This window comes from Simochromis diagramma, unplaced genomic scaffold, assembly GCF_900408965.1.
Source record: "Simochromis diagramma unplaced genomic scaffold, fSimDia1.1 OVJJ01000602.1, whole genome shotgun sequence".
In the NCBI taxonomy this organism is placed as follows: Eukaryota; Metazoa; Chordata; class Actinopteri; order Cichliformes; family Cichlidae; genus Simochromis; species Simochromis diagramma.
Genome location: NW_024387040.1, coordinates 2350584 through 2361121, shown reverse-complemented (window position 1 = coordinate 2361121; position 10538 = coordinate 2350584). Strand labels below are relative to the sequence as shown.

The 10538-nt window shown below is 40.3% G+C and overlaps 3 protein-coding genes across 3 annotated transcripts; all 3 read left to right on the top strand.

Annotated features, from left to right (window-relative positions):
* The first annotated feature begins 154 nt into the window (after nt 1-154).
* Nucleotides 155-2745, top strand: msrb2 (methionine sulfoxide reductase B2). The gene is made up of 5 exons (XM_040044095.1): nt 155-503; nt 953-1050; nt 1454-1530; nt 1702-1849; nt 2000-2745. The coding sequence occupies exons 1-5, from the start codon at nt 389-391 to the stop codon at nt 2129-2131; spliced, it is 570 nt and encodes a 189-aa protein (XP_039900029.1). The 5' UTR covers nt 155-388; the 3' UTR covers nt 2132-2745.
* Nucleotides 2746-2920: 175 nt separating this feature from the next.
* On the top strand, nt 2921-7496 carry c8g (complement component 8, gamma polypeptide). The gene is made up of 7 exons (XM_040044094.1): nt 2921-3206; nt 4106-4251; nt 4879-4949; nt 5026-5133; nt 5248-5352; nt 5669-5704; nt 7371-7496. The coding sequence occupies exons 1-7, from the start codon at nt 3024-3026 to the stop codon at nt 7388-7390; spliced, it is 669 nt and encodes a 222-aa protein (XP_039900028.1). The 5' UTR covers nt 2921-3023; the 3' UTR covers nt 7391-7496.
* A 1026-nt stretch (nt 7497-8522) lies between these two features.
* Nucleotides 8523-10042, top strand: ptgdsb.1 (prostaglandin D2 synthase b, tandem duplicate 1). The gene is made up of 6 exons (XM_040044096.1): nt 8523-8687; nt 8837-8976; nt 9088-9167; nt 9254-9367; nt 9460-9561; nt 9645-10042. The coding sequence occupies exons 1-6, from the start codon at nt 8592-8594 to the stop codon at nt 9662-9664; spliced, it is 552 nt and encodes a 183-aa protein (XP_039900030.1). The 5' UTR covers nt 8523-8591; the 3' UTR covers nt 9665-10042.
* The last annotated feature ends 496 nt before the right edge of the window (nt 10043-10538 follow it).

Below are 10538 nucleotides of genomic sequence, written 5' to 3'. Positions count from 1 at the left end.
AAATAAATAAATAAATAAATATGGCTTACCTATTTGAATGTCATATTTTTAAATCAACAAATATCTCTGTATCAGTCTTAAAAAAAAAATCTAAAATCTAATCTTAGATTTCGTATTTTAATTTTTTGATCCACATGCGCACTCCCATTCAGCAGCGCTTACTGCGCTATTTGCACAGTGCTGGCAATAAAATACGACTGAACTACATCCACTTTGACCTTTGTAGCTTCAGTTGTGTTTTGTGACCGTGTAACCCCGCTAACAGCCCGGATAAGCCGAGCGAGGACCAGCCCAAACTCGCCGCGGCGTGAAAAATCTCGATGGGGAAAGTTTGCTTGGCTCCACTGAAAGCTGCACTTTAGTCGCACTTGACTCCACTGGAGCAAACATGTCTCGTTTCGTCCGCCGGATTGTCGCTGTTGCCTCTCAACACGCCACAGCCAGAGCTGCAGAGTTACCGAGGAGGATCCCCGGCATAATCCGTCCCGTGTCCACATCTCAAGGTACCGTGAGCGAACTTCTGATTTATATCAGCGCTGTACTTGAGCTACAGCTCGCTGCACCATCATGCACGAATGTTTACTATTAGAGGTTCTACATCTCTGTTTGAAAGAGTATTTCAGAAGTTAAGTGGAAATTCTTTGAGATTAGAATGTTTATATTTTAGTCTTAGTTATTCTTTAAGAATATATTTCCAAGCAGCCTCACTTTCTCAGCTTTAAAGTTTTCAGAGTCTGTATTATTAATGGTAATGTGATCAGATAAGAAAATGCATGAATTACAGGAAACTCTGCCACAAATGTGGCTTTAATGATTCACTGTCTCTCTCTCTCTCTCTCTCTCTCTCTCTACTCACTCTCACACACACACACACACACACACGCTCACGCACAAAACATGTGGTTTGTTTTAAATATGCATATCTAAAATGTGTGACCTTTGCTCTGTGCAGGCCTGCAGTCCCTCACACGTTACAGTAAGACTACAGACTGGCATAAAAAACTGACCCCAGAGCAGTATGTAGTCACCAGAGAGAAAGGAACTGAGGAGGTGAGTCCAGTGTATGAAAAAAAACAAAAAACAATATAATTATTATGTAACCTAATGCCAAAGAAGCTTTGTGTTCAGAATTAATAAGTGGAAGGTTACACATGCACATAAGCACACCAGCAGAGTGACATACATTATCTCATCAACAGCAACACATTCTCAGGTGGACTTTGATCTGCTCTGTATCACAACGACACACTTTTACTACATTATGAATTAAATACAGCCCGAAAAATGAAACGCAGAGATATTTCATCTTGTTATAACAGGACTAAGGACAAGTCATCTTATACACTTGCAAAACCAGGGTGCTGAAGAACACACAGGTAGTGAAATGAGCTGTATTTCTGCTCCTTACATTGTGATCTGGTGTGTGTGTGTGTGTATTTGTGGATGTTCTCAGCCCTTTAGTGGGATCTACCTGAACCATTTTGAAATGGGGATGTATCACTGTGTCTGCTGTGACGCTCCACTCTTCAGGTAATACATCTAACCAATAAAGGGGTATGCACATTTTCTGGACTGGACCATAATCTTTTATTAAAACTCTGAAAAATGAGGGCTTACTGGTATAAGATGATTTTGCTGTTTGCTCATTTTTTTAAAAAAATCAGCAGATGTTTACTAAATTCTTCCTTCCTCTCTTCATAGCTCCGAGGCTAAGTACAACTCCGGGACAGGCTGGCCAGCATTCAATGAGGCTCACGGGACATGGGAGGGTGATGAAAGCCACACCTCCATCATTCGGCGCCCTGACAACAGCCTGGGCAGCCCTGGGACAGAAGTCCTTTGTAAAAATGTGAGTTGTGCTAGGAACCAAAAGAAGCCAAGGTTTCATTCAGTTTAGCTGTGATACTTCTTGTTTGTGCTATAAAGCGGAGGTTATAGTAAAAAAAAAATGTGCACAAACAGTCTGACTTTTTTGTGTTTGTGTATCTGGGTCACACAGTGCGATGCCCACCTTGGCCACGTGTTTGATGATGGACCAGACCCAACAGGACAGCGCTTCTGCATCAACAGTGTTGCCCTCACATTTAAAACCAGAGAAAACGACAAACCTGATGAGGATGAGTGTAACTGATGGACTTCATCAAAACATTAAAAAAAACAGGACCAGTTTAAAGAACTTCCCTTTTGTTTTTTGTGGGGGGGGTTTAAAGTGAAAAGCTATGTGATGTGCAGTGGGATGAATTGTGGGTTAAACTGGAAGTGAATTGAAACCAGTTTTATATTGCATATATTAATGGATATATGGACTGGAGAGATGTCTACACAGGACAGGACTACAGGACTCACAGTAAATCATTTTTCTGCTCCAATAATCTTTTTTGTGTTCTCTCCTGGTCACTGGTGTTTTTACTGTTTACTAATGTTTGTTAAGTATTTTGCCTTAACTGTCATCTGAATGAAGGTCTTCTCATATGAGCCACCTGGAACATATGTGTAGGATATGTGAACCCATTAATGCCACATTTCTAATGTTTAGCATATTTTCATATCTGGAAAAAACAGTCAAAAAATTGTTGTTCTGCAGGATTGCAAAAACATTGCTGTGTTTTTGGTTTGTAATCTGAAGTTGCGTGTACATATCCAGCTGAAGTCTTTGATGGCAATCATGCAAACATGACCGATCCTTTCTTTCCCCCCCCAATAAATTCACGTCTAAATCCGGCGCTGTGCTGCGATGACCCCTGATGTTTGCCTGTAATTTATTGCCGCCTCTTGTTGTTCAGAAGTGCACACCACAGCACTTTAGTATGGCCTCATCTCTACCATGAAGTTAATATTTAACTCAGCAGGCCATCCTCTGTTTCACACTGTTTGTCTCTGGGTCTCTATTTGCTTATCCATATCTTCTGGGTATATGTGTTGCAAGTTGAGTAAAGCAGAAAGAGAACAGCTGAAGGGAGAAACAGAGCAGGGTGGACAGAAAACCTATAAAACAAAAACAAGAATTGTTTGTCAGCGATACAATGGCTGGACTATGGCGTTGCATACTTGCAGTGGTGATGTTGATGTGCGTGTACCTCTGGGATTCTGCTGAGGCTGTAGGTGGAGCTAAGAGTCGACCCCGACCCCAAAGACGACCTCCCAAGAAGCCAAAGATCACACCTATTGACCTGACCCAACCCGAACAAGACATAGACATAGAAAGGGTAAGAAATAAGATAAAGAAGCGGAATATTTTCACTACTGCTGCATTGGGCCCTGGCTGCTCAATTCAATTCAATTTATATAGTGCCAAATAACATCAGCAGTACTTGATCTTTTTCTTTTTTTAGTTAATCTTTTTAACCTTCTGCTGAAGACAGTGAGATTCATGAAAAAGCTGCAACTGCCAAGAGACCGACTGTTTCCAGGCAGTTGCAGGCATCACCAACACAGCAGACAGCTCTGTGTGCTGTTATTTTACCTCTGAACACTGTTTTTTTGATTGTTGTACCGTGTCACAGTATGATATACAAATAGGACTGCAGAAGAATCTGTGGAAACTATGTGAAAGTAACTTAATGGTGGATGAGTCAATATAAACATAAGAAAATAGCCAGAAAGCTATTTTATTGCTTTGATTAGATCATGACACACACACATATACACACAAAAGCGCTCTGTCCCGCTGGTCTAAGAATAATCCAACAAGTTTTTGTCCTTATATTCTATGTGGAATCGAAGTAAAGTATTCAGAGACTTGAACACGTCAAAGGCCAGTTCTGAGAAACCTTTATTCTTCAAACTTTCGATCACCGTGAAAGCTCTGATTTTTATGGATTACTGTGGGGGCTGCTGATGCAGGCAAACTTGCATAATTGTGTCAATATTGTGTTTGAGGCAATGAGGGAATTTTTCTGTGCAGGTGAACGGATATGAAGGGGATAGAGCAGGGCATTTAAAAGAAATGTTTTTGTTTTGACACGGGAACATTTTTGGAATTTTGATTTTAGTGGGATGGGATGAATTAGAATAATCCGATAAGACATTTGTCTATGACAAATTGATTGATTTTGAGATATTTTGAAATCTTGTTTTTTCCTTTCTCTGATTGCGTGTGTCCTAGATGCTGGGAACATGGTACCTGCTTAATACTGCCTCCAAATGCTCTTACCTGGTAAATCACGGGACCAAGGTGGAGCCAACAGTAATCACCATTACTCGTACCGCTACCTCTAATGAAACGCTGTCTGTTAGCACCAAAACAAGGCAGTGAGTACAGCTGCACATGTGGCTGATTCTTCTGTATGTTCTTTGCTTTCTTTCTAGTTTTTTGGCAGCAGAGGGAGCCAATGCCTTGAATCCCTCATTCCATTCTTACTGATATTATTCCTTGCCATGTGTTTAATGTTATTTATGCATCTTCAAAAACAAGAAGGATGAGGTAGAACAGTTAAATCCGTCAGCTTTTCTGCTAACTCTTTTTTGGCCAAACTGACCTAGAAGTATAATATCCCATTTAAATGGAAAAAATGTGGCTTGTGTTGTTTTTGGAGAGCAAAAAGCTATGAAAGCTTTTGTTGCTGTATGAGTGCTATGAAATCTTTCTGGCCTCAACAGAGAAAAAACAAGTTTTATTGATTAATTTGTCATGCACTGTCTGAAAAGTACAAAGTCTTCTCTTCTCTTCTCTTCTCTTCTCTTCTCTTCTCTTCTCTTCTCCTCTCTTCTCTTCTCTTCTCTTCTCTTCTCTTCTCCTCTCTTCTCTTCTCTTCTCTTCTCTTCTCTTCTCTTCTCTTCTCCTCTCTTCTCTTCTCTTCTCTTCTCTTCTCTTCTCTTCTCTTCTCTTCTCTTCTCTTCTCTTCTCTTCTCTTCTCTTCTCTTCTCTTCTCTTCTCAGTAATCACCAGTGTTGGGAGATATTACAAGTCTATCATCTAACATCAGTCCCAGGAAGACTGACACTGAAAGGTCAGTTTTGTTTCTTAGTGTCCCAGAATAAAGCAGGATCCTGTGTGTACTTTGCTCTCTGTTCTCTTTATACCAGGATCTCCCCCCGAGCAGAATATTGAGATAGTAATTGGGGATACAGACTACAATTCCTATGCCATCATGTACTACCAGAAACAGGGCAAGATCACAATGAAACTCTATGGTAGGTTCCTCCCTTACTTTTTTAGGTACTTTATATTGAGCAGCACAGCACTGTTGATGCTTTATTACTTTGGTAAATATGTTAAAGGGTTTTTGTGTTGTGCTGTGTTCGCAGGGAAGTCTGTGGACAATCTGTCAGAGCCGCTGCTAACCAAGTTTGAAGAGCTTGCTGCAAAACAGAATTTGCAGCGGGCCTACCACTTCCCCTTCCCCACCTACAGTATGGCTAATTTTACAGTTATCATACAGTATACTAATAGCAATCTTATTTCATGTAAGCTGGCATTTTGAAACACATGACGACTGCATAGCTAGACAAGCTCTGGATCTCTGATAGCTAGATTAACCAAATGAATATACCGTGTTACGGTATATTTTCTGAACACAGTGCATTACAAAATAACACAACAACACACTACATACGTAATAAATGACTGGTCAGAGTAAGTCACACTACTACCAGCCATATGTTGATATATAGTAAAAGCTCCCCAGAGGGCTAAATAATGGCATGTGAATTTATTTTTGCTTTCCAGGTCACTGCGGTGATGTGGATCGAGATCATGTGATCAGTAAGTCACGTGCTGCTTTTTTTCTTTTTAAACATTTTTTAAAAGTATTAACTTAAGTGACGTATGTACATAAAACCGATCCCCTAAAAAGAAAGGGTGATAATGTTTAGATTTGTCACAAACAAACTGGCCAGACAGAAACAAGATAAACGTGTGAAATGCCACTGAGACAAACTTATATTATTTTTCAGGTTTTTACTTACTGGTGTAGTATGCAGGCCTAGTGCTGACAAGTACATCTACGAGTAATTGCATTGCATTTCACTGGCATAGCGCTCATGACTTATTTCCTAGCATTTTCTCCCATGTACTGTAAGAAGCTTCACTGATTCAGTGCAATATAATAAATAATATTAACAAATTGTATTTATGCAGATTTTTTCTTAACAACATGCTTTACATAAAGAACTGCAAACAAGAATTAGTGGCATGCCAAAGGAGCTGCAGCTTTTCGCTGTGATTGTGGCTCACGGCACTTTTTCCTCACATGTTACTAGAGGAAAAAAACACACTCATCTCGATCTATTTGTGTTACCTGGTTAATATGTTCTTTATAGTTTTCTTTGTATAATCTAAGCTAAGCAGTATGTTATGAAAAAAACAAGTTATTGACTTAAAAAATGTAATTAAGCCAAAGGCAATAACCAGTGTGCAAAACAAAATGAGGAGAATAATTCAGATCCCCTTTGGGCAGTAACTTAAATGTTAATATGTACAACGTTTAATTTAAATAAATGAACAGTTTAAATGTATTAAATGCCGAAGCACAGCAACAATGTACATTTAGTTTAGGCTAAAGCTCTCGTCTAGTTTCCTGCAGTGTGGTTTGATTTGAATAGCTGATGAGGATTCTTGAAAAATGATGTGAAAGCTAAAATCACCATGTGATAACAGTACTTGCTCACTCGGTGAGTACCTCCCTACTGACCTCCTCAGAATCACGTGATTTTTGTGTACAGTAACTTTGGGAAATTTAATGAGGTCACGCAACCTGAAACTGAGTTTGACATTTTTGATCCCTCATAAGTACAGCAGACAGATGTGACATTTTCAATGCCAAAATACACATTCGAGCTCTGTTAAAAACTGCAAATAAATCAGTTTTGCATACTTTAAAGTCAAAATCTTGTTTTTGCTCAGAAGCGCTTTTATTTTATGAGACAAATGGGTTAAATGGCAAAATATCACCAGTTAAATGTCTATACTGTAGATTAACAGAAGCATAAAGGTTCTTCACACCATGTGGGATATGTAGCTGGTCAAAGCAAGTTATAATCATGGCTCGAGCATGGTATCAAACATGTGGGTAAAATGGTACATGTCATGATTTTTGATCATCCTGCATATTTTGTACAAAAAAAGATTTGACAGCTATAAGTAGGAAGGTATCACAGAGTGTTTCTAAGCGGGAGACCCACTGTTGAATAACAGTATGAGTTTTTTTTTATTTTTATTTTAAATGGCATCATGTATCACTTGGGCGAAAAAAAGAAAAAGAAAAGTGAGCCAGACCTTCTCAGAAACAGTGCTGACTTTTGTTCCTGCAGGCTGTGCTCCTGCAGTCAGTTTTTAAAACGTTGTCAACACGTTATCTAACTTCCACTGCCTGCTGAAAAACATCAGCACGGTTTCTCTGTAATTTAACCTGGCATTCCTTGTTTAACAGATTGTGTTCCCACATGCTGAAGAGGCGGAGCTGAGGGGACGATGGAGAGCAACGCTTTTGAATTCACCCCTAACATTAAATGTCCTCAGCCACACACTGAATAAAAGGACATAAGAGTCAAATCAAGCTGTTGTTGAATGCTTTTAATTGTCCTTATTTGCTGTTTGCTAATCCTATGGTGAGATGGAAGTGTCAACATGTGTTTTTTTATCCCGAGATTTACCATTGAGAGGCGAATGCACGTTTTTGTTTTGTGCTTGAGGATGCAAAAATTGGATGAGGGGGCCAGGAATGGAGATAATAAGGCCCAGATGTCACAAGGGTGGTTACAAAACTCACCAAAAGTGCCTCTTACCACTTCCCCTCGCTCCAACCAGCACCTCTCTCTCTCTGTGTGTGTGTGCCTGTTTGTGTGGATATGTGAGTGTTTCATAACCAGCTGATTACAAGTCTGTGCTCGTCTGGTCTCATAACAGAGGAGAGGTTTGATAAGTCATCGGTACATGTCAGCAAAAATAAAGAATTCACAGCTAATCAGCACTTTATGTAACAAGCAAATGATACAATACACAGAAACAAAGTCAACGGGGGATTTGTTGTAACATAAATGCAATATTTAAATTTAAACAAGCCAATAGTGCATGCTCCAACTCCCTGGTAGTTACAAAACTCAGAGGTTCTCACCGAAATTCTGCATGCACCAAAGGTTTTATGAAAGTAAGAAAGAAAGAAAGAAACCAGTACAATGATGTGAGTCAGTGCTCAGAGGCTGCAAGGAACAATCAAGCCACTGTATGCAACACTGGCAAAGTTATTTATGAGAATGATTTTTATTTTTTTTCACCATGAAGTTCTTAAAAATCCCTGACCATGCAGGAAATACTGGATGCCAATGGTTTATCATATCCAGAAAAATGGAAAACACACAGATTTTATACATGTGACATTTTGGCCAGGCATGCTTGGACACTAATGTTTAAACCCCATCCCTTCTACCCCTGTGTCCTGGCTCTATTCACACGTGCCAGTTGTGTAACAGCCGTGATTCGCCTGAGGGTTTTTGTAATGGTGTAGCGAACAGCAGGATTGTGGGGAGGAGACAGAATGGGGGTAGGGCTGTACCCTGCAGCAAATATAAGAAGCCTCCACTTGCTCCTTCCCATCAAACCGCCTTGACACTCCTGATCACTCCTTGCTGCCGAAGCACAGACAGAAGAAGCCATGAGGAGCACACTGCTGAGGATGCTGGCCGCCCTGGTGTGCGTGCTGGCTGCATGTGCAGATGTCATGCCCGTAAAAGACTTCAACCTGGAGAAGGTAACAAATACACATTTAAAAGGAAAGAAAGAAGTTATTTGTGTCTGTCTTTGGGTTGTTGCACAGACAAAAACAACCCCTCACTTTTAGAAAGTAATGCAGGTAGTGTTTAGATAACCTCTTTTTAATCAGTGTTTGCTTTCTTACAGGTGGCGGGCAAGTGGTACATGGTTGGCTTTGCTACAAATGCTCAGTGGTTTGTGAACCACAAAGCAACCATGAAGATGGGGACTGCTTTCTTAACTCCTACTGATGTAGAAGATCTGGACCTCTCTTACTCCAACCTGAAGTGAGTATAATTGTGCTTTCAAAATAAGATAAAATAAAATAAATTAAATGGCAATGATTGTCTTTTTTAGGGAGGATATCTAATAAACTGGTCATTTTTTCCCCATTTAAGTACTGATGGCTCCTGCTGGAGAATGACTCACCTGGCTAAGAAAACAGACACTCCTGGACGTTTCACCTTCCACAGCCAAAGTAAGTAGAGACGCCTTTAAAACTGCCCCAAAATCTGACATATATTTGAATACTTAGATTTAACAGGATTTCTGTGACCCCCCCAGCTTGGAACAATGACAACGACATGCGCATTGTTGACGTCGTTTACGATGAGTACGCCCTGGTCCACACCATCAAGACAAAGAATGGGGTGTCCGAGGTCCTCAACAAGCTTTACAGTGAGTTTGTCTTACCAAAATAAGAGTAGCTTTCTAGGAATGCTCTCTGGGATTTGCTCATTCTTGAAGAGCGCCATCATTTTTTATTGTAGGTCGCACTCCCGACACCAGCGCTGTCCTGCAGGAGAAATTCTCGCAGTTCTCTTTGGAGACTGGTGTCCTCGCTGAGAACATTGTTATGCTGCCCAAGAATGGTAAGTTAACAGTATCAACAATGTAACTGATTCTGTGAGCGAGGCAGACCTTCGCTCACCAGCCTTTCTAATATGCGTTACAGGTGAGTGTCCCGACGCCTGAGGAGCCCAAATCTTCCATCTCAGCAGCATCCCCCACCCCCCCACCACATTCGTCCAACCCCTCTCCCCCCCACAGTCATGACGGATTCACAAAGCTACACCCTGGGACAATGAACCTCAAGCATTTCACTCTGTTTTCTGCTGCACACCAAAGACCAACCCTGATCCTAGTTGAGCTCTCATACTTGTCAGCATGCACATTAACTGGGGCATCAGAGTGGAACAATAAAGGCCTGCTTGTAAGAAAAAAAGGGACTGAAGTACACGGAAATATTATAAGTTGTCTTTTGTAACTTCTAATTTCTTTTGCAGACTTTTTTTTCTCCTGTTTTCCAACCTCAAAGCTAATAAAGCTGTTAAAAAGTGTCTGATTTCACAATAATTTCGTGTGTGTGTGTGTGTTCTGTGAAGGTTTTTTTGGACGCTACGTGAATATTTTAACACACACTGCTCCCTATCAGCTCACTGTCAGGCATGCGAGTGTGTGTTGGATACTTTACCACATTACATTAGGACACAGTCCTTGTCAAAGGGTTTAAAGATGAGTTGCAGTTATGCAAATATGCGGCTGCGTATGATATAGGCAACGATTCAATCGACAGACATAATGAAATGAAGATTATAACAACACAAACTGATTATGGGGCAGCTATATTGCTATTTAGTTCTGGATCATGGCAACAGTAATAACAACGACAAGACAATGCCTCGGTTCAAAGGTGTGGGCAGACAAACAAACACAAAGTAATCAGAATTAATTTAATTACCAGGCACGCAGGACAAATCCCTCCTGAGGAAAAGCAGAGTAGCACTAAATTTCTGATGAGTAAGAGATATAAAGACCTGACATCACTTTAAAATCAAACATGCTGAAC